Here is a 23629-nt window from a genome sequence, read left to right as displayed (position 1 = left end):
CCCAAGCCTTGCGCGCCTGGCGGGAGCTCCCGCCAGGCGCGCAAGCCTTGCAGACACTCGCCCGAAGCACGGGGAGCCCTCCGGAGGGCTCCCTGTGCTTCGGGCAACAGGCTGCCGCCCCAAGCCTTGTGCGCTGGGCGGGAGCTCCTGCCGGGCGCGCAAGGCTTGCGGACAGCTTCCTGAAGCCTGGAGAGCAAGAGGGGTCAGTGCGCACCGATGCCTCTTGCTCTCCAGGCTTCAGCGAAAGCCTGCATTCGCCCCATAGGACGCACACACATTTCCCCTTTATTTTTGGAAGGGAAAAAGTGCGTCCTATGGGGCGAAAAATACGGTACTTTCTTTGTGTTTATTTGATGCCTATTAAAGAGAGTTACTTTATATATAGTCAATATAGGCACAGAGTTAATTTTTTAAACATTTTCTAATGGTGGTGTGCCTCGAGATATTTTTCATGAAACAAGTGTGCCTTTGCCCAAAAAAGGTTGGGAAACACTGTCCTAGTTTGACATTAACTTGCAAATGGACACGTTGCACTTTTAAGTTTAACCCATTTTAGAAACAACATAATCTCCCATCTTTGCTAACTTTTGAGCAGGCCAATCACAAGCCACTGTGCTGTAATGGTTAGACTATGACCTGGGGAGACCAAGGTTCAAACTCCGCCTTGGCTTGTGAAGCGCACTGGGTGACTTTGGGCCTGCCTATCAACCTAACTTACCTGACTGGGTTCATGGGGACCATGTGCTTTTTGAAGGAAAAAGTGGCATATAAATGTGATAAATAACCATTGATTTAGAGCTCTAACTTCCATCTAAGGGGAATTTAGGTAAGCGGGGGAGGAAATGTTCCATTTGACCCAGAAGTGCAACCTACAGTGTAGTTTATATTTTTACCTAAATCTGTGCTCTACACAGCATAGGCGTAGCCAGGATTTTCGTTGGGGGGGGGCAGAAACGACGTGATTGGTCAAGTTAGTTAAGTGTTTCTATTGTTCTTGATCTGGGGGGCAGCTGCCCACCCCCCTTGGCTACTCCCATGCTTTACAAGGACCCATCAATATAACATGTCGCCCTTAGACACGCGTACGCATTTCATGTAAAGATGCAGCCTCGACGCTCTAAGGGTTAAAAGACGCTGCTGTAGCTATCGGGGGGGGGGGTGTTCGTACGCACGCGCATAGCGACGTCAGAGGAACACTGCGCACGCGCCTCGCATCCTTTCCTCAGAGTTCAGGGCCTTACGGTTTGTGAGGGGGAGGGGAGCGCCAATGCGCGGAGCACTGCGCACGCGCGGCGACTAGGGCCCCTCCTTTCCTGTGGGTCAGCGCCGCCGCCACTGTCACCGCCGCGGCCGCCATTTTGCGTGTCTTCTTTCCTTCCTTCCTCCCTCCTTTCCCCCTCCTCTCTCTTTCTCTCTCTCTCTCTGTCCCTGCCTGGCTCCGCTCGGTGAGAAGGGCGAGCCGATGCACCCGGGCGTGAAGGTGTTCGTGGGCAACCTGCCCGAGGAGACCTCGCAGGTGGAGTTGCGCGAGCTGTTCGAGGCGGCCGAGCCGGGCGAGGTCCTGCGGGTGGCCCTCATGAAGCAGTTCGCCTTCGTGCACATGCGCGACGACGCGTCGGCCGAGCGCGCGATCCTCAAGCTCAACGGGCAGTTCCTGCACGGGCACCGCGTCGTCGTGGAGCCCTCCCGCCCCAGGCCCACGCACACCGTCAAGATCTTCGTGGGCAACGTCCCGGCCGCCTGCACCAGCGGCGAGCTCCGCCTCCTCTTCCAGGAGTACGGGCCCGTCGTCGAGTGCGACGTCGTCAAAGGTACGGCAGGCGGAGGCGGCCTCGGCCTCGGCCTCAAAACCCCACCGTCCGCCTCGCGCGGCCGAGATGGCGGGCGGCGTGTGCCTTTCCCCCTCCCGGCTGCGAAGGAGGCCGCTTCTCCCCCTCCTAAGTCGCCCCCGCCGCTCCGGATCCGCCTCGCTCGCCAGGTGTTGAAAGCGACAACGTCCCCCGTCTGCTGCCGTTGTATCTCTCTCCCCGCCCCGCCTCCTCAGTAGCTGGAGGTACTTGGAGGTAGACTGCCTCCAGCTGGGGAGGTTCTGTTCCTTGCTAATGCTTCTCGGTAGGCTTGTTCCGCGAGAAATCGCCTAGTTGGTTTGAGTGAGAAGGTAAAGAGCGCCTGTAAACGTGTGCGGAGTGCGCCTTTTCCTGTTGAGTGATTGCAAGGACTAGCTTGCTGCGCTTAACGGTAGCTGAAAAGCCCGGGACAGTAGACTTGGGGTTCTTTTCCTGACACCTAAATGAAAAGCGTCATGCTTTGGGAAGGCAATTCTGTAACTGGCGCACACCGCTGACAGAAGCCTTATTCCTGACGGTGGGGCTAATGTGAAGAAGGGTAGTACTCTCACGGCAGGATGGTAGAGGCATGGGCTTTCCATAATGTATGTTTATCCCAAGCTGCTGTGCAGTATTTTAAAGAGCCAGGCTGGTATGTTGAACAGGCTCAGAAATGTGGCCAGTTATGCATCCAGTAGCTCAGCTAGCAGCTGCATTTTTTTACCACTTGCAATTTCCAGATTGTCTTTTAAAGGCAGCCCCATGCACAATATCCAGCAGTAGTGTAAATGGGAAGTTTCCAGAGCATGGATCATTGTAGCTAGACTACAATCTTGTTAGGACTGAGCTTCAGTTCATTGACCCTCATGTAGCCTATCAGCAAATCCATTAAGTTTCCTAACCAGTATATAGTTTACCGTGATGGATCAGACCATTGGTCCATCTACTTTAAAACATTTCTCCAGCCCCACTGGCCCCTGGGAACTTCACAAGCAAAGTACCATGGAAGTGGCCACCCCCTGTTTATCATTAGGGTTCAGCATCCTAAAAATCTCTAAACATGAACATTTCCTTCTTAAATATCCTGTATTCTAATTTATATTTAGTTCATCGACAGCTACCACTTCTATAGCCAAAATGGCAACAGACACACACAAGAGGGGGGTATTGGCAGACTCTGGATAAGCCTTGCAAAAGTACCAAATACAAAAACTTCAAGGGAAAAAGGCCTAAGTGGGAGAAGTCCCAAAAAAGTCCAATAAGAACTGAGCGTGCCTTGTGTCTGTGGAGAACTTGCTGTATTTGATGGGAGAAACTGGGTGGGAGGGAAGATTTAATGGGAGTTACTGAAAAAGGAGCATGAAGGAAGAGACATAGACATAAAAAGTGTAGAGAGAACTATCTCTTTGTTTGAATTGGGGTCTTTTGGTTCATGCTGAGAAACTATTTGTAAAGCTGCCCATAAAAATCAATGGAGAAATCCAAGATTTTAATGAAGCAGGGATAGGGCACCAGTAGAATCATAGAATTGTGGAGTTGGAAGGGACTGGTCATCTGTCCAACTCCCTGCAATGCAGGAACCTCTACTAAAGCATCAGTGACAGAAGGCCATCCAACTTCTGCTTAAAAGCTTCCAATGAAGGAGAGTCCACCACTTTCCGAGGCAGCCCGTTCCACTGTCAAACAGCTCTTTCCATCAGAAAGTTCTTACACACACACCCTGAAAAAAATCCCCTCCAAACAACTCAATGCTTGGTAGGCACACAGTGTTGACTTACTGTTGTGAGGGGTAGAAAATGGGGGTATAGGGATGAGATGGAGTGACTGGAATCCTGAACTTCAGCACTCAACACTGAACATTTTCTTTCAAGTTCCATTTGTTATGACTAATTGAGAGATTTATTTCTCAATGGATACTTTTCTGTACATTTTGAATACATGTAGACAACAGATGAACAGAATTATTTACATTGTTCTAAATGCAGGTGCACCATAGATTTATATTTGACATAAGCAGCCGCATCATATGCCACTTTACTCAAAAGTAAGTCTCACTGTGTTCTCTGAGACTTGCTTCTAAGTTATTGTTGCTAGTACTAAAGTTTCTTTCCCCCCCCCAGTACACCCATGCTGTGAGAAGTACTGCCTAATAAGTACAATACAGTGGTGCCCCGCAAGACGAATGCCTCGCTAAACGAAAAACCCGCAAGACGAAAGGGTTTTCCGATTTTTAGCGGCTTCGCAAGACGAATTTCCCTATGGGCTTGCTTCGCAAGACAAAAGCCCATAGGGAAATCTCCGGGGACAGCGGGGAAGTGCAGCGCACCTTCTCCTCTGTTCCTGGACCTGTCCTGAAGGCTTGCGGTGGGAGGTCCGGGAACAGAGGAGAAGGCGCGAAGCGCTTCTCCTCTGTTCCCGGGGCTTGCGGTGGGAGGAGGGTTTTTCCTCCCCACCGCAAGCCTTCAGGACAGGTCCGGGAACAGAGGGGAAGGCGGCAGCGCTTCTCCTCTGTTCCCGGACCTGTCTTGAAGACTTGCAGTTGGAGGAAGGTTTTCCTCCCCACCGCCAACATTCAGAAGGCTGTTCTGAAGGCTGGCGGTGGGAAGAAAAGCCCTTCTCCCCCGCCAGCCTTCAGAAGAGTTCCCCGCAGGGCTCTCCAAGCTGCGGATAGCAGCCTGCTGCCCCTATCCGCAGCTTGGAGAGCCCTGCGGGGAAGTCCTGCAGGGCTCCCCAAGCTGCGAATGTCTGCCCCGCGCGAGGGGCGCTGTGAAGCAGAGCGCCCCTCGCGCTGGGCAGCAGGCTGCTATCAGCAGCCTAGGCAGCCCTGCAGGAACTCTTCTGAAGGCTGGCGGCGGGAGAAGGGCTTTTCTTCCCACCGCCAGCCTTCAGAAGGCTGTTCTGAAGGCTGGCGGTGGGGAGAAAAGTACTTCTCCCCCTGCCAGCCCTCAGAAGAGGTCTGAAGGCGGTCTCCCTAGGAACACATTAATTGATTTTCAATGCATTCCTATGGGAAACCGTGCTTCGCAAGACGAAAAACTCGCAAGAAGAAAAAACTTGCGGAACGAATTAATTTCGTCTTGCGAGGCACCACTGTACACACTCCTCCTGTACTATAAGGATACCAGACGTGCTGTTCTTAGAGCAGAGTCAAAGGTAGAATTTTGCGTGGTGGATACTGCTAGGACTGTGTGTGGTGTGGTCATGGGTATCCTTTTGCCCAAGTATCCATTGGCAGGATTTCATAGTGCTAAAAAAAAAGGTCCTGTTGCTGTGTTAGAAAGGAGTAACATTTATATTCTCTGCCTAGGCAGGAAAAAAATCCCACTTCATTTTCCTTAGACTTTTGGTCAACATCGCTGTTGTGCTTATTGCTGATGTGCCTAAGGCAGTCCCACCTCACTCCTCAGGTCTGAGGCTCCATGCAGCCTCTAATACGCCAGGGTTGTTCTGGTCTGGTGTTTAGGTTTCTATTGTCTTTTCCCCTCCCACTCTCTTTTTAAGATTTACAGTGGTACCTCGGGTTAAGTACATTATTCGTTCCAGAGGTCCGTTCTTAACCTGAAACTGTTCTTAACCTGAAGCACCACTTTAGCTAATGGGGCCTCCTGCTGCCGCCGCGCCGCCAGAACACAATTTCTGTTCTCATCCTGAAGCACTATTTCTGGGTTAGTGGAGTCTGTAACCTGAAGCGTATGTAACCCGAGGTACCACTGTATGTGCAAGTATCTGTAAATAAGGATATTTTTTCCAGTGATACCAGACAAAATTCTGGGGATAAAATTCAATCTGATGGGTCCCCTGTGGAGACTACTTGTATCTCCAGATCTAAATAGATACAGTAAACAGATATTTAAGAAAAGCGACCTAATAAATTCTTTGAGTGCCAACCGGCGTTTCAGTCATGGGCAAATGTATCAACTGATACCTGAACCAAGGTATGAGGTGTTGCCACAATTGTAGCTGGTGAGTATTGTACTGTTCCTCACAGCTTGTGTAGCTTTAATGTCTGTTTCTTAAACACATTTTTCAGCCACTTTGTTTGCAACTAAAAGCCCTCACTTCATTTCTTAGTCGACATTAATTTGTAATTTTTAATAGTAACATGTGCTATACAGAGCTTTTAAAAATTTTAATGGTATGGTTGGAGAGGTTTTCCCCACCAAGTAGTTTAGTCCTAAGGCTGGTAAGTAACTTCTTTAAATCTGAAGCTGTCACCCCAAGCTGCAGGCCCCATCTTTCTCTCCTTTATAGCCCCAACTATTACTGCCAAATGCACTTGCGTCGTCCTGTGCTTTTTGGGTAGGCATTTGCTTCAAAGAGTTTGCATATTCCTCTTCTCTGTCACTTGAGCTATGATGTTTCAAGCATTCCTCTTAGAGCTTTCCTGAATCTTCCATAATTTTAAAGGACCCGGCGGTGCATCATGCTGTACAGAGCTGTCAGTCAGAGGCAACTGTCTCTTCAGCCCCAACTTTATCATTTAAGTGGGTCAGGAGGAAGGTTCATGTTTTGTTCCTCTCCTGTATTTCCAGTAAGTCATATGACAGTATCTTTAATTTGAGTTTACGTGTACACATCCTTCTGAATGCCACTTTCAGGTCTTGTTTGCAGCATGTAATCAGATGCAACATCTCATTTGTTCCAGGACAGCTAAACCCATCCTGAAGTTTTCCCATTAGCCTCCTTTGCGTGTCAAAACCCCTCCCACCAGAAAGAAAGACACGGGACACGATGTTTAAGTTTTAATGGGCATGAAATGGCCACAACTTTATTGATTAGAGGATTGAAGGTATTGGCCCTAGGCATTGGCTCCTATCAGCTACCCGGGATGATGACCGGGAAGGGTTAACACGAACCGTGGGAGAGCCTGTTGAAGTACGCCAACTAGGATCCCACGGGTGTCACCGCTTGGGGCGTGCCGGGGGCCCTTACCAAGCTAGGTTTCGGACAAGACAACGCCCCTCGGAGTCCTCTACCGGACTACCCCATTTCCTGGGGGAAGGTGATGGCGTTCCTTCCCCCCCATCCATTTGCATAACAATAGAACCCCAGCCAATGCCTAACCGCCAATACGGGGAAAGTTGTGACGTTTGCTATGAGGTAGGCGAAAAAACCAAATGGCAGAAAGATTGCCAACTTGGAAAAATTCCTACCAGGCCCCTTGCGGCGACCAACCGAAGTCCATAGCAAGGTCATGACGACCTACGGCTGCCTAAGTATCTAAGGGTGGGTGGGATGGGCAAAAAACCTCTCAGCTGGTCGGGAGTGAAGAGGGCGGACCCTGGGCATGCCCGGCTTAAAATACCTAAAGCCACGCCTCCCCCTGGCCTGCCGATAGGCGGCCAGGGTCGCGGGCACGCCCAGGGATTCCCCCAGTTCTCGCGGGGGGCCAAGGACAGCCCCCGCGCCTGGGGGGGAGGGGCTAGACCGCAACCCCCTCTCCTCCCCAGGGTCGGAAATGGCTTTGTAGGCTGGGGTGTATAGAAGCACACTGCACCTCAGGAGACTCAACTGAGTGCTCTGGAGGGTAGTATATATAGGGTTTCCTCAGAGACTGGTCAGAGGTTTGGGTTTCACATCCCCAGGAGTGGTTGCCTCTCTCTCTTTCTCTAAACTGTTGTTGGATGGATTCTTTTGTTTGGTCTAATGCTATCTCCTTGACTCTGTCTCTGTAAGCTCTGTTAATAATTTCCTCCCTTCTGTTTCTTCTTCTGGATCAGGTTTTTTTTTAAAGTACTTTGCCTGAGAACACAAAGCCTTATGAAAATTCAGTTTGAGTTTGGGCTAGGTCAGCAATGTATCTCACCAGGGGAAAACAGATACATACTCCTCTATGTTTGTGTGCATCCCCATCCCAATTGATAGGGAGGGTCAGAACAGAATCTGTTGTGTGCTGCAGAATGAATGGCTTGCTGGTTTAGCAGTCTTCCATTTTATTATACAGTGGTGCCCCGCAAGACGAATGCCTCGCAAGACGAAAAACCCGCTAGACGAAAGGGTTTTCCGTTTTTCGAGGCGCTTCACAAGACGAATTTCCCTATGGGCTTGCTTCGCAAGACGAAAACGTCTTGCGAGTTTTTCCCCTTTTTCTAAGCCGCTAATAGCGCTAATCCGCTAAGCGGGATGCTTCGCAAGACGAAAAAACTGCTAGACGAAGAGACTCGCGGAACGGATTATTTTCGTCTTGCGAGGCACCACTGTATTTTTTCAAAATGCAGCTGCTTAAACACTGAAATGCCACTCATAGAACTGGCAAGCATTGTCAAGAAATTTGCGCTAGTTGTTGCAGCCAGATATGTAAAATAAATCTATTTGTAATGTTGCAAACAAAATCTGCTCCTTTCCCCTTTTGGGTACACAAGAGCCCGTATAGAGTTCTTTGTAGGTTCTCCATCGGTAGGAGGAAATAACAGAGGCCAACCAGAGAATATTGAGAAGCAAAGCAGCTAGTAAGCCTGATCTTTATTAAAACTGTTGCAACAGGGTGCTCCCCCCACACGCAGGAGAGAGGACGACCCATAACAAAGGTGTGCCAGCCCTTATATAGAGTTTTGAAATTGCACACCCTCAAACTCAAGACCACCCCCAGAAACATCATATGTACATCACAGAAGGGGTGTAGCCCAGGACCACCACTCCCCAATACATCACAGAAAGAGGTGGTCTCCAGCAGAAATACATCACAGGGCAGTCTAAAACAGAATCCTGTGTGTTGTTTATCTCCTGTCTGCCAGGTTACCTGATTGCATTATCTGGGTTTTGTCCACTCTTTTGTTATTATAACTACTTAATTCCTGAATACAGGTCACAGACTCACCCTATTCACACCTTAAATGTGCCCTTAAGGCAGGATTTGTGAGTACAGACAATGGGGAGTTTTTTTCATTTCCTCCCTCCTTGCAGAGAAACATTTGGTCAGTTTGGGAGAGTCAAAATGGTTTCAGGACTGTCTTCCTGTACTGTTTCAGACATGTGGTTTATATATTTATGTACATGTTTGCCTTGTACATTTAATTTATGTATTTGAGACCTTAAATTCTTACAACAGTAAATACATCACAGTCTTCATCAATAATGAGTGCTCCCGTTTTCTTCATACTGGCCCAAACTTAAAACCTTTTAGATTGTACTTTTCTGATCTCATCATAAATCATACAGTTAAAGAAATAGTAGTCTAATATTTCAGCTTTATTTGTTCTAGCTATTTGAATGGGCAGGGATGAGCAGACTTCAGATTTGCAGGATCTGTTTTGATTTTGAGTTTGTTTTTTTACTAGACTCCTGAGATTCAGGAACCTGGTGCAAAAGACAAACTTAGAATCAAAGAATTCTGATTGTATGTGAACACAGCTCAGTCCTTCCACACAAAAATCCTCTCCTGGTTACCCCAGGTTTTCTTCATTTCAGCAGCCATAATTAGGGGAGAGGAATTTTGTTGCTTCTGTAGTTAAACACAGAACCAGAAATCCTTGCAAATCACCCAGAGATCTACCAGCAGATTCATATTTTCTTTTTCAGATCTATGAGGGGATGTGCGCATAGCAGCCTGTTTCCATTGTCTGGATTTGCAGTGAAAGAAAAGTGTGTGGTTTGTGAAACTGGCACAGACTTGCTTATTGAAGCTAAGAAGCAACTTTAGAGAATAGAACCTCAGATTCATTCCACTGGGTGCTTATTTTAAGCTCCCTAGATTTAAATTGCTTTTTTGCATCAGCAGGATCCAGCCATGTTGATTTATAATAAGTACTAGGTTGAAACATCAGAAAGTCTTAAATGTATTCAGCAGTCTTGAGAGTTTGTTCCAGCAGTTCTTGTAACCATGAGTCCTTTAGGCTTCTTATCGGAGTCCAGTAGGCAACAACCTTTGCAACAGAGGTGCTTGTCCTTTGCCTGCTGTGGCATGTAAGGCTGGGAAAGATGCAATAGGGAACACGCCTTGAGAAAGCTGTTAGTATGTTCTCCGTTCTGTTACGATTTGTGGAATTCAGTGGGTGGAGGGAAACCATACAGAATAAAATTGTGGCCTTTGTCCTTGTATATTTTGTGCTGTCATTTGAAATCCACCTTTGCTAAAGTAGTGCATAATTCTGGTGTTTAAAATCATATAAAATCCCCCTGGTTTTATCAGAGTTAATCTTTTCCTTAAATTTTGATAGCTCAGCTTCAAGCCACCATCCTAAATGCAGTTTTTCATATTGCTTCTAGAAGCAGAATGCCAGAACTCTTGAGGGCGAGGGAAATATTTACATTTGTGTAGGGTAGTATCCATATGCAAGATGTTCAGGTATAAATGAAACTGTAACATTTTAATGCGCAACAGGAATGTTCTCAGCATTTTGACTGGGGGCAGTGGGGGAAAGTCCTGCTGAGGATTAATACTTTGAAGATGAGAAATCAAGCAGCACAGAGAGAGTTTGATATGCTCTGGCACACTGTGAATTATGTGCAAATCATGCAGGAGGCGGAGTGAGCTGTGGGATAGGATGGGTAATTTCATGCTTAGCCTTCAAACTTTTAAGACAGGGGCCAGTTCCTTGTACCTTATAGATGCCAGTGGCCTGTTCCTTCCTTGTGGCTCTTAAAGAGTTGCCCAGCAAGCCACATCAGCTGATTCATTCTGCATTCTTCTGGTATCAAACAGGTGTGTTTCAGGCTGAAGCCTTTCTAGGGCACATCGAAGTATGAGTGGGTTCCAGTAATTAAATGTCATATGTTCCTTATTGATAACCTTCTGTCTGCTGCTTTATCAGACTATGCGTTCGTTCACATGGAGAAGGATGAGGATGCCAGAGCCGCCATTGAACATCTTAATGGAAGGGAAGTCAAGGGCAAGAGAATTAATGTGGAACTTTCTAATAAGGCTCATAAAAGGGGGCCAGCTGGGCACACCGGCCAGCTGGGCAACAGAGCTGAAAAGAACAAAATACCAACCCTGGATAAACTCCAGCCCAGGAATGACGCTTTGAGATCCAGTAATCTTGCTTTCCCAGCGGGAGGATCAACTTATTCTTCACTGGAGTATGACTATCAGCAGCGCCTGGGGAACAACAATTTAACCAAAATTGATTCCCAAGACAGTCAGGCTAGGCAGGTATCTCCTTCCTATTTTGGAAGGGACAGAAGCCCCATTAGACGCTCACCAACAAGAGCAGGTTACATAATTCCTATGGCAGCCCAGCAAGCATCCTACAGAGACCAGGCTTCTGCCTCCCTCGGGACAGCCTACAGAGACCAGCCTGCAGCATCACTTGGGATGGCTTACAGACCCCAGCCTACAACTGGGCAGGCTGCAATGTACAGAGCCCAGTCCTCAGCCATGCTTGGAAATCAATATAGAGCCCAGTCCTCTGTTCCCCTGGCAACTTCTGGGGCCCAGCCAGCAGCCTCAGCACTAACATCCTACAGTGCCCAAGCAGCTGCTTATGGAGCAGCACAAGTGGCTGCTTCTCAAGTCCCTTCTTATGAGGCCCAGCCCACAACAACATACGCTGCCACTTATGGGGCCCAGGCTGCTGCAACATATGCAGCAGCTTCCTACGGTGCCCAGGCAGCAGCTGCCGCTGCTGCCCTCTCAGCATCTTACGGGGCCCAACCTGCAGCCAACCAAGCAGCCTTGTACGGTACCCACCCTCTCTCAACACAGACAGCTTCATACGGAGTCCAGTCAGCTGTTGGCCATGCAGCTTCTTATGGGGCCCAGGCTGCATCTGCCCTGCCAGCTGCATATGGGGCACAGGCTGCAGCAAACTTGGCGGCCGCTTATGGTATGCAGGATGCAGCAGCAGCAGCAGCAGCAGCAGCTGCTTCCTATAAAACACAGCTCTCTGCTTCACTGTCAACAGCTTACAGAGCACAAGTCTCAAACCCAGCAGAGACAGCTTATGCTGCACAGCAATCCACTTCTGTTCCCTTAGCTGCAGGTTACAGAGCTCAGCCATCATACAATGGGCTGACTCAATCTGCACAACAGGCAGCCTCATATACAGCATTGTCCCAGTCAGAAGCTGCAGCTCTCCATCCGCCATATGAACGGACTCGCCTCTCTCCACCGCGTGGCAACCGTGAGGATCTCTACAGAAAAGCAGCTGCAATGAATAAGAGGTATGCAGCTAGACCAGTTGTGATGCTTTTCACGCCAATCGCACCTTCTGCCCAAGGATTTTTCTGCACTTTTCAGAGGGGTTCAAAGGAGAACTTCATTTTGTGGTTCCATGGGAGGGAGCAGAGTTCCCGCTATGAATTTAAATTGGCATTTATTCGAAAGCAAGGATGGGTCAGGAGTGGGGCTTGCTTAACCTTTGCTACACTGGCTGTGCCATTAGTTTCTCTCTATCAGATCTTTCAAATCTTTTCTGTGCTTTACTGTTTGTGGGGAAGGGAGCAAATATGGGCTGCGCTCTTACCATTTCCCCCCGCCTGCACATATCTCTGGATAATTGTGAGTACGTGTTTGCGAGAAGGCTCTGCTACCTGACCAGATCCCACCACAGAGATGGCAAACTAGACCTTTGAGACTTGACTGAGATTGCAAATAAGAGTTGCACCAGCTTTAATTCCTGGCAATGATGAGCATAATCCATCGTTTTCGGTCACCTCCAACACCTCCAAGTCTTTTTGAGCCTTGATGCGCCTTAGCTCTTGTATCCATCTTAGAAACTATTGAGTGTAGTTATGTGAGGTCTGGGTTTCCTGCATGGTACTGTGCTTTATCACTGTTCTGATGGGAGGCTCAAAATTCTGCTTAAATGGTGAAGTATAATTAGTATTACAGAATAGCTGAACCATTGAGAGATTATTCCCCATGTCTGAGAGAAGTAAAACGGCGCCAGTTGCAGCCAGACAATGGAGGAAAGATTATTGTTTGGATTACTTTAGCAGGCTCTTTTCTGTGCTTACATCTCAGCAGTCATCTTCTGTGCGGGTGAAGGGGGGCCATCTCTATATGTGTATATAAGTGTGTATATAATGTAAGGCATCGGCCATGAGGGTTTTTATTATTTATCAAATATCTAATGTCTCTTCTCTTAACCAGGTACGGTTCTGACCTCTCAGATGACCGCCGTTTATCTGACCTCTCAGATTTCCGCCATTTAACAGACTCCCCCCACGCGTACCGCCATTCGCCAACAAAAGCTCAACTGGATTATCGCCGTCTCCCAGAAACACAGTCTGATTATGCCCGATATGCGGGTGCCTATGGCGATTACATGCGTAACGCACAACTGCAGCTGCATGCTAGTTACCAGCGCCGCCTGTAAAGGATTTCCCCCGTCTTTCCTGGGGTGGGACTGCGTCATTGTTCTGGCGCCCGCCGTTGTACACGTCTAGCATAAACCCCGGCTGCTGCATCCTTGATGAGAAGTCTTTGCCATTTGATTTCAGAATATCCTTTTAGTCGCTACATTTCTTCTCACCCTTTGTCACAGTGCCCTTAGCAGCTTGTCATTGTAGCTCTTGTATCTTCTGTTGTTGTTGTCCTTTCCTATACCAAGTAAAGGGTGTTATTTACTTTAGCTAGCCATATGGGGCCATCCAAGATAAACAGTTTTCTAGGAGAGTCTTGTGGTTGCTATCTTAATTTCAATGTTAGGGCTCTGTGCTCAGCCTCAGGACTGCTGTAAATTGCTGTATATTCAGTCATTTTGAAACCAAAGTCCCTGGGTGAAGATGGCAACATGGTGAACATTTGCTTCTGGTTCCTTGGTCCTGCCTCTTGCCATGTCCCACCTGTTAGAAAGGAAACTGTTCTAGCATTGAAATCCTCATTTAATGTGCTTGTTGAAAGGATCACTTTGTATCCTTTCCAAGTGAGCTCAGTTGCTTTTATGTAACAGCATCCATTGATTTTTGCTAATATAGAGTGCACAAGTAAACCTGAAGTTAGAAGTGAGTTTAGATTTTATTTTTTGTATTAACTGTAAATAAAAAGTAGGCAGACTGATAGTTTAGGAAATCCAGCTGCCTGGTGGTTTTGGTGGGGTGTGTGTGTTGCTATTATTTCTTTCATATTACATACAAGTGTGTATGTAAACAGCAGAACTCAGGACCATCCCTGCTGGTGGGTGATCATCACACAGTGATGATGATAAGTGATCAATGCTATCAAAATACTCCCCTTTTTAGTTGCACAGGATATTTACTGGCCTGGAACACCCTTCAGGCCTAGAACTGGGAAGTCTCTGTCTCCAGTGTTTTGTTATTCCTGCAATATTTAAGACTGCTCCCTTACAATCTTTTTGGGAACCTCTCCCTTCTCTCTCCCCACTTCAACCAATATATCTGTCCTATTTGTCTTTCATGGTGTTAAGTTTTTCAGATAGTGGGAGAAGTCAGGTTTCTCACAGGGGTTCAAGTAGAGGAATATCATGGATAGGTGAGGGCTCCACACCCCAAGATGTAGGAGAAATTGAGAGAGATGTTCATGAAGCTGTGAAGGGCTGAAGTGATGGTTCTGTCAGGAGCAAGTGTGGAGTTCAGCTTGATGTTCCCTACTATATTTGTTAGATTGTGCCATGTCCTTCTACTGCTATCTCTGCACAAAATATAGTGCCAGAATGCTGAAGGGTGAGGACAGCTGGACATCTTCCAGAACATTATTGGCAGGTAGTTGTACTCTCCCCAAGTGCTGCTGCTTTTGTAGCAGGAAACCTGTTTTCATCTCTTGCAGCATAACTTTTTTGTTTTTTTAATGAATGCCTTTTTCTGCCACTGTTAACTCACAGTGCAACTGCAAAAAGACATTTCCCCCCTCTTTATATTTTTCCATTTCATTACAACTGTTTATGAACAGCAGTAGCAATTAGAATCTAATCAGAGTTTTAAGTAAGCGTGGCTACACAAAGCAAAAAGCAGCATTGTCAACTGACAATGTTGGCTGAACGCTTGCTCACTTTCTAGTAATAATTTGACAAAAATGCTTGGAGTGAAGCCAATCTTATCTGTGTTTTTCCAAGTAGGTAGTTAATTAATAATTGTACTGCTTTTTATAGGATTATGCTTTCTGGGCAACTGATTAAAATGTGCAAACTTGCTGTATTCCTGGCCTGAATCTGTTCCATGTTTTTAAGGCTCTTGAGTTTTGGGGCAAATACTTCTTGTGACTTGCATAATCTGCCCTCTTAGTTTCCCTGTGACACAGACAGAATCACCCAAGAACACATCAACAAGCTCTAAATAGTGTTTCGCTTGGTCCCTTTGTGTCAGATGAGCTGCAATTCCAATCTAGAGTGGATTGCTCCTTAAAACCAAAGGGCACAGTCTTACATATAATTACTTTCCCCTTCAATTAGTGAGGCCTACATTGAACTTTTCTAATGAGACCACAAATGGAAATTTTAAAAGGAGCAGCGCTCTTTGTTTTTATGCTGCTTGTAGTTACACAATCATCTGCCTTCTGTGCCCCTTGGGGAAAAGGTAATTATGGGCCTTGAGAGTTGATGGGCTGGTCAAGATGTACATCGATGCAAAGGGAAGAGATCTCTGATTTTACTGTGGTAGAAGTAAGACAGCATGTGTTTCTCCTGGTATATGTTCAATTTCTATCCTTCAAGAGCTTACTGCCCATCTGCACCGTGTCTCCTCTCCCATTTATTAAAAATGGTGTGGTGGGGCATTTTTAAAAACAGGTCTAGTAAACAATCTAACACTTCCCTACTGCCTCAGGGAAGTAGTTCAAGACAGTACAAGTCTGCTCTATTCCTCTGCAGACAGTAGAGGAAATGTGAGCTGTGTAAAGTGTGTAAAAAGTGCATTAGAGGTATTGCAGAAGACCTATATCCAAGTGGTCAAGCCTTGCTGAACCAAGGATTTTCAGTTCAGATTCCTGAACACGAATGCAACCACTGTTTCCTTCTGGGGTTTGTAGCCTTAAGCACTCTGATGTCCTGAATTAAATATTAAAATAGTATGTACCTTATAAGTTGCCCATTTCACTCAGTGCAGTGTGTCCATCCCTGGGTTGTGTCCCAACCTCAGGTTTAATCTCATTTAGGTTGAATCGTCTTCCTCTTAAAGAACACTGAAATCGTAGCTTTGAGAGGGGCCTGCTGTACTTTCTGTGTTGAAGAGAATTCTGTTGCTTCCTCTAGCATGAATTGGCCTGTGCTAGCCAAACTTTATTGAAAAGACTGATTAGTCACACACCTGCTTACACTTACCCTTCAGCAAACCTCAGATCAGGTGTCAATATTGTGCATCACAGGTCACTTAAGCAGACACATCATCAAGCCTAGTTTCCCAGGTGTCACAACATATCCCTTTGTAACCTGCCCTTCCTACGCGGACTCCCTTGGGAACCCTAAGAGGTTAGGACCCGTTACCGACTTGCCCCAGGACAAATGGAGCACAGGTATCTGCGGCGCCAGGTGTCAACCCGTTTGCGGCGTCAGACTTGTACCCCGTCTGATAGGTCTCTGCATAAAACTAGGTTCGGGCCCTTTGGCAGAGTTTAGTAGGCCTTTTTAAGAATCCCGCCTCGCCCTGCGCCCCCAGCTGGTGGAGCTCGGCCCCGTCGGAGAGGCGAGCCAACGCGGAGTTGTTTAGGAGGGTGGCGGCGGCGGCGGCGGATGATGAGGTTGCTTTCGCGGGTCGCACACCAAATGCGTCTTCAAGGAGGGGGCAGTTGCGCTGAGCGCCCACGACACACCGCCGGCAAACAGGCGAGGCAGCCGGGAAGGCGGCGCTGCAAAGCCTCGTGCACTAGGGCTATGCATTTGGACGTGGTGGGCCAATGTGTGCTCGCTTGGAGGGAGCCCGAGGCCGGCGTGCAGGCAGGATGGATGGCGGCGGCACAGGTAGACGCCGCCACTCGGCCATCCCCACCCGTATCCTCCCGCAGCCGCTGTAAGAGCAGCGCGTGCCCCCCGTTGCCACGGCAACCGCCTCAGAGGCGGAACCGGAGGATACTTTTTAACGGTGGCAGGAAATTCCGCCCTCTCATTAACATACTTTACGTCGATTGGTAGAAGCCAGTTTTCTCCGATACCTAAGCCAATCGCCCTTAGCTGCTTTCTGGTCCTTTCCACAAGCGAGGGCGCGCGGGGGGCGGGTATTAAAATTCAGCGCTCCCTGGTCGCGATTGGTCGTAACCACAGAAGGACAAAGCGGAGAAGCGCACCTCGCCCGGAATTTAAACAGCTACCACATGCCGAGCTGGAACTGTGTTGCAAAATCCGGGGTTTTACTGTAAGTGCGACTCTAGCCCTCTTCGTCCTCTTTCCAACTTGAGTCTTCGTGTTGAGAAAAAAATGTTTTCTTTGCTTGCTTTTAAACATCCTGCCAATGCAAATGCCAGCATGGTGGTTACGTTGCTTGAAGCTTTGCGTCAGTCTTACTGAGTCTCTGACAGCCCTAATTCGGCAATCAGTTGCATACAGGAGTCTCACGCTCCGCTGCCTCGCGCACAGAAGAGTTGCGCTTTCACATTTTTCTGAAATGATTAAAAAAATAAGAATTGACAAAAAATACTCATATTTGCTGCAATCTTTGACCAAGCACAACTTAAGTCTGGATTTTCCCAATGATTTCTATGCCCAGCGTTCGCTTCTGTATAGTGGGGGCGGGAAAAGTCCACCGAGAAACAGAAATCCTGCTTTGGGCCAGCCTGTATTTTTCTTTCTGGGGTCAGCCCGCCTTTAGTGGGCGCTCTTGAATTGTCGTTAGCTTAAACTTCCGGGGTAGCTTTGTAAACCATTTTTAGTCGCCGCGGGACACGAGGGCTTCCTATTGCAAGAACATCAGAGCGTTTCGGCGTTGCTGTGACCGGAGGGGGAAAAGTATAGAAAGAAAACCATCAAGCAATTTAATTTTTGCTGCCTCTGACATGGTATCGGTTGGTTTTTGCTTCCCTGTCTCGTTTGAACAGGACAACCCGCCCCGCCCCCCCCGCAAAGAAAAGAACCCCGGGAACTGGGTCTATCTGAAGATACAACCATGTGAACAAAGCTAGCCGAAAGAGTACACTTGAAATGCTTTTAATATCCTGCTACATTATTGTTTCTGTCTATTTGGAAATTAATAGCGAGTGATCTCTGTAATATTTCACTGCAGACCCTGATCTGTTCTGTTGCATTTCATCAATAAAGAGCAAAATGGCAATAATATGAAGTCTTTTATTAGAGAGTATGAAGCTCAGTCTCTCATCTACTGGGTTGGTATCAATATCATGAAAGAAGATGGTTATGACCTCATCCCCAACCTGCAGATTGGGGACCATAGTGGGGGATTATACTGTTGGGTTGTCATAGACATCACACCCTCCTGCCCCACCACTTGGACTGCATACATGCCCTACATTTAAAGCATACGGTTTCCTCCCAAGAGTTCTGGGAACTGAAACTTCCACCTTACAGAACTACAACTCCCAACAAACTAGTTTCTGAGGTTCTTTGGGGAAAGCAATGTGATTTAAATGTATGGTGTGCGCACAGTCTGTCTGTATGGAGATAAAAAATCTGCCCTATATTTGCATTTCAATTTTTTAAAAACCCTCAGGCACATTTATCCCAAATAAGATGATTTTGAATAGCACGAACTCCTTTCTTTTTTGCCTTTACTTGAGGGCGAGAGGTCAGCATACCCAGGCTGCTGCCAACTGACTACAACAATAAACTGCTCAGTTTCTCCACCATCTCCAGAAGTAGTTTTCACTTTAATTAGAACATAAGGGTATTACAGAGGAACTTGTAGGTCCTGCAGGTAAATGAATTATTAGTGTTGAGCTGCAATATTATACACACGTGGAAGTATGTCCCATTAAATTCAGTGAAATTTGAGTACACATGCATAGAATCATACTGCAAGATATCTGTGTTTTGGTTAGATGGCCATATATCTCTGGGAAACCCCAGTCAAAAAGAAAATAAGCAACAATTTATCCCATTATTGCCCCCTCAAACTGGCAGCTGCTCTTCTACATCACGTGCCACCTGATATTGACTTCACCAAGGATGCCATGAATTGAACCTAGAACATTTTGCATGCAAAGATGTGAACTATGATCCTACCCATACTTAATTCACCTAGACCAGGACTCTGTATTCGACTGGGCAGTAGCTTTCCATTTTCTCATTCAAATGCCTTGCCAAATCCTGGGGCACTCTGCATAGAAAGCATGTGCTTACCACTGAATCTTGCCTCCCACTGAGCATGTGCAGAGTGCCTTCTCTCCCTTGAAGTGGCTGCAAACTTGAAGGAGCTGCAAACTGCTTCTCCCGTGGACACATCGTGGGTTTATGGGAGGGAAGCCTGTGCGTGCCAGAATCTACGGATTCCAGGCAAGCTTGAAACTAGACTACGCTGCCCGCTAGCCAATTTCCGTGCGTGCACGTAAAGTGGAAGCAAACGTCCCGCCGGAACCTTCGTTTTAACGCCTGAGTTTCGTAGGGGGAGGGAAAGAAAGGAGGACAGAGAGGTTTGTAGGCGGAGTTTCTGCGAGGGACGACCAGGGAGGAGGCGTGGCCAAAGCCGGAAGCTGCGGCGTCCGGGGAACATCATGGCGCTGAACGCGGCAGGTAAGTGAGGGAGGGAGGAGGGGTAACCATGGCAACCGGGCCTGCAGGCCCTGGCGAGAGGCGAGCTTGGCCCAGTAATCGGCTAGGGGGACGGGGACTGAGAAGGCTTGTTTCCCCACCGCCGCTGTTCCCATTCTCCCTCGCCCAGGCGACGAACCGGAGTGGCAGCCGCCGTCGGAGGCGGAGCTGAAGGTGATCCAGGCCCGGCGCGAACGGCAGGACAAGATCAGCAAGCTGATGAGCGACTATCTCCTCAAGGGCTACCGCATGCTGGGCGACTGCTGCGAGGAGTGCGGGGTGAGAGGAGGCGAAGGCGCCTGGTCATGTTTGCAGAGCGCGAGGCCCGAGGGGGAGAACGAGGGGATCTCTGAACATGCTCAGAGTGCCCTATCTTCTGTCATCCCTTTCTCCCTGCTCCGCCAAGGAAGAATTTCAGGGCAGGTCGGAGCTGCAGCACATCTGAGAGGAGTTTAAGGGCTTTTAATAAATAATAATAAAAATAAAAATCTTAAACTCAAGCGCCTTAAAGGCAGGAGAATTCCCTGAAGTGCGGTGCTTTTATATAATAATGAATAGCTGGTGTAGCAACTGGCAAAGACAGCCTTTGCCAACCTGATGCCTACATGAAGGCATCAGGGTGGCAGGTTGCTGAAGGCTGAGCTGAGGTTGAGCTCTGAATTGCAGAGTCACTGGTCTGAATCTTAGCACTGCCATGAGTTCCCTCAGTGACCTCTGGTAAGTCAGTCTCCTAGCTGCACTTCATTCCTCATCTACAATATAGTCTCCATTTTTCAGGGCTGTTGAATACAGTGAGATAACACATGAGAAGCATTCTGAATGCTTGAAATAGTTTGTGGCAGTGTTGAGTATTATTGTGGCTTGTATATGCTGTTTTTGTGGCAGTCGCTGGCCTGCAAAACATATTTCAGCAGTCACCTTGTGCCATAGGCTAGCAAGCAGGCTGGTAGAAGAGAAACAGAAGGTTCCATCCTTCCTCTGATCCCATCATAAAAGGCAAGTGGGCTATTGGGAGAGGAAAGGCCACTCATCCAAAGAAAGGCAGTAGGCTGTTGTGGGAGAAACAGAGCTCTCTGCCCTTTCTTAGCTAGCCTCTGCCAACTATTTTGTAGAAGGCAACTAAGACTTTTGGGTCTTACTTACGAGGTTGTGGGAGAGGGCCACACATAGGCTCAGCAAGTCTGCAGCAACCATGAGAAATGGCAAGTTATGCTCAAACCATGGAAGAAAATGTGATGCCTGAGGTTGTTTTGAGGTGAAAGTTGGGGTGGGAATAATGAGATCAACAAGCCTTTGAGTTCTCACCCAGATTTTAGCCAAATATTTTTCTCCTGTAGTTTTCTAAAAACAGGAGCCAAGAGAGCTCCTCTCTCTCCAGTAATCAGAGCACTGGTTTCAATATGCAGTCATATGATCAGTAGAAGATAGGAGGGATCCAGAAAGCAGCACCTGCATATCATTTGTGATCCCCACCACTACACACACATGCACACAATAGTTTTGCCCTAATCTTTTCCTTGTAGAGAGATATAATCTTTCTGAATAAGGGATATCTGTTGGTCTTAAACAAGTGCAGAATGCTTTTTTATATGTCCCTGAATGTAATTGCAAAAACAATGAGGTAAATTGTGCCCAGGTTGGCAACCAATATTTTGCATCTGTGTCTTTAAAGTGGAGGAAGCTTCTGCTTCTTTCCTCAGCACCTGACATCTTGTGACAATCTTTTCTCTATCAAACATTAGCTCACAGTTAGAATTTTGGCACCTAGAATCCAGGTTTTTATTTATTTCGCTGGTGTAATTTCTCTCACCTCCCCACCCCCATACACCATTCTTTCTCTCTCACACACATCACATTCCTTTTGCAGGCTCTGACATTTTTCTCTCCTTGCTATAACCTTGCCCTTTCAGACCATTTTGCTGCAAGACAAGCAGAAGAAATTGTACTGTGTTGCCTGCCAAGAACTTAATTCTGATGTTGACAAGGACAATCCGGGTATGTTTGGGGTAGTGTGGGGAGGTTGCCTCACTGGGATGGATTGGGAAGGGCAGGACTCTTGGACTAGAAGGTGGGAATTAGGAACTAGGGCTTTCCTCCCAGTATGTGTTGGTGGGGAAAGGTATTTCTTAATTAGCTGGAAATAATTCATGAGCCTGACTCCATTTCTGGGAGTTTAAATGCAGCAGTTGCTATAAACCATAACTGGTGCTGCAGCACTTGTTTAATGCTTACACACTGATGCTCTGGCAACTTGGATGATCCCTATATTCATGTTTGTATTGTTCATTCTGCCTTTAGAAGACATCTGAAGGCAGCCCCGTACAGGGAGGTTTTAAATGTTTGATGTTTTATTGTGTTTTATGGGAGCTGTCCAGAGTGTCTGGAGCAATCCAGTCAGATGGACAGCATATAAATCATAAAAATATTATTATTGTAAAATTATTATAGTGGGCCTCTGGGTGTGCCAGGAAAGAACCTTTTCTGCTTCACTTAACAAGAGAGAGTTAGTGTTAAGTTGCTGCTTAGATCTTCCAGTGGTACTTGCCTGTTAGTTTTCATTGGGATGCTTGCAAGAGGCTTGTGTGTATGCAGGACTGGGGCAGGGGCTCAAGGAGGCGCAGGAGAAACAGGGCCCTGTGGTGATGCCTATGCGCTTCTTCTCTGCAGCCCTGAATGCTCAAGCTGCTCTATCGCAAGTGCGTGAACGACAGTTAGCTGCTAACTCGGATGATGCCACTTCACCTGAGTACCTCTCCTCTCTGCCAACTCCTCGCCATGTGCCACGCCCAGAACACTGTGAAGGGGCAGCAGCAGGACTCAGAGCTTCTGCTATTGCTCCAGCACTCCCAGCCCCTGTTGCAGTGCCTGCCTGCCCACCTTCCACTGGTGCCCTGGCTGCAGCGGAGGAGGCCATACTGCAGAAGATCAACTGGGCTGTCCACGAGCTCCAGCAGAGCACTTGCGTTGAAACAAGCATACAGCTCTGCTCACTTATCCGGTCCTGCACAGAATCCCTCAAAGGAATTAAGGAACTGTTGCAGGGAGGTGGCCCTGATGTATAGGAGCATTGGCAAGCCATAGGAGCACAGCCATGCCTATGGCCCCAAGCAATGTGTCTCTTAGAGGCTAGATTAGAGTCTGAGCAGTTCAAACAAGACTGTGCTCTTTCTTCCAATTAAAAGGTGTTGCTTTTTGTCTCATTCTGATTGTATTGAAGTTTGGGAAAGGTTCCTGGAGATGTTTGTTGAACTGGTGGGTCTCATTTGGGACAAAATAAGGGAAATGAGTTAGACTTCCCCTCTGACAAAGGTGCATAGAACCATCCTGCAGAACTTTGGGCCCGCTCAGTAAATGTCCTGGTCTTGTTGCCTGCATGATACTCTAAAATTAGGGTTGTCAAGGGTTTAACTTAGGGGAGGGGGGCAGTCACAAGCTATACAAACATTAATGTAGAGCAGAGATAGGACACCCATGGCCTCTCAGGCGTTGTTCAGCAACTGCTATTAGGCAAGACAATGTGGTCAGGATGATGGGACTTGTGACTCTCCATATGTTGCTGGTTTCTCATCCCTAAATCCATGTGGATTCTGATAGGCCTTGCTTTCTCCTTCATGAATGATCAATTAAACCAATAGCTCTCAAGCTGAAGGCCAGGCCCCTTTGGGAGGAGCATGCAATATATTTGCAAGGGTACAAAATTCTAGGATGGGAGATCATGCCAGAAGCAGCCAAGGTTTAGAACTCTGGCTACCAAATCATCTATGCTTATGGAAGCTGCAGAAAGTCAGGAGAAATCTGGCATCTTCCCTGTCTGGTTGGTTTTATGAGGGGGTTGAAGATAGCATGTTCTAGTTCTACCGGCAGAGTTGGATCCTTATACACAGCAGAGAAACATGAACATACGGTACATCTTGCTGTGAGAATTCTGGGTTCTTGCCTGCTCCAAAGATAGTTGCTGGCATAATGTAGCCCTTGGGAAAGTGATACGGGTTTCCTAATGTGAAACAGTATTCAACCAAGGTTTCTCTGCATTTGCATTATGAGTCTGGGGCTGAATTTGGAATGCATCTGTTTTTATGCTTCATGACAACAGACAAATGCAACAGGAACAGAAGAAGCTGCCTTGTGTACCCAAGAGCCCTGATGGAGCAGGCTAGAGGCCCATCTAATTCAGCCTTCTGTTCTGACAGTGTCCCAACTGGATGCCTATGAAAAACCTGCAAGCAGAACCCTCGTACAACAGCACTTTCCCCATACGTGATTCCCAGAAACTGG

The 23629-nt window shown here is 47.4% G+C and overlaps 1 protein-coding gene across 3 annotated transcripts; it reads left to right on the top strand.

Moving 5' to 3' along the window:
- The first annotated feature begins 1351 nt into the window (after positions 1 to 1351).
- Positions 1352 to 22554, top strand: LOC309330339 (protein ZNRD2-like). 3 transcript variants are annotated; one of them, XM_081841849.1, is made up of 4 exons: positions 1382 to 1811; positions 19485 to 19633; positions 21265 to 21349; positions 22022 to 22554. In XM_081841849.1, exons 1-4 carry the CDS (start codon positions 1463 to 1465, stop codon positions 22414 to 22416), a joined length of 978 nt encoding a protein of 325 aa, XP_081697975.1. In that variant the 5' UTR covers positions 1382 to 1462; the 3' UTR covers positions 22417 to 22554. The 3 variants fall into 3 exon arrangements, with proteins under 3 accessions (XP_081697973.1, XP_081697974.1, XP_081697975.1); XM_081841848.1 differs by lacking the exons at positions 19485 to 19633; positions 21265 to 21349; positions 22022 to 22554 and adding exons at positions 10577 to 11927; positions 12859 to 14861 and having other exon boundaries at positions 1358 to 1811; XM_081841847.1 differs by lacking the exons at positions 19485 to 19633; positions 21265 to 21349; positions 22022 to 22554 and adding an exon at positions 10577 to 12847 and having other exon boundaries at positions 1352 to 1811.
- Positions 22555 to 23629: the final 1075 nt, after the last annotated feature.

The sequence above is a fragment of the Podarcis erhardii genome, assembly GCF_964252035.2.
Source record: "Podarcis erhardii genome assembly, chromosome: 15".
NCBI classification, from domain to species: Eukaryota; Metazoa; Chordata; class Lepidosauria; order Squamata; family Lacertidae; genus Podarcis; species Podarcis erhardii.
Note: the sequence above shows the minus strand (reverse complement) of the source record. Positions and strands in the feature narration are given on the sequence as shown.

Coding starts and splice junctions, on each gene's coding strand:
- LOC309330339 (XM_081841847.1), top strand. CDS start 1,463: ATGCACCCGGGCGTGAAGGTGTTCGTGGGCAACCTGCCCGAGGAGACC. Junction 1,812..10,576: donor CGAGTGCGACGTCGTCAAAG/GTACGGCAGGCG, acceptor CTGCTTTATCAG/ACTATGCGTTCGTTCACATG.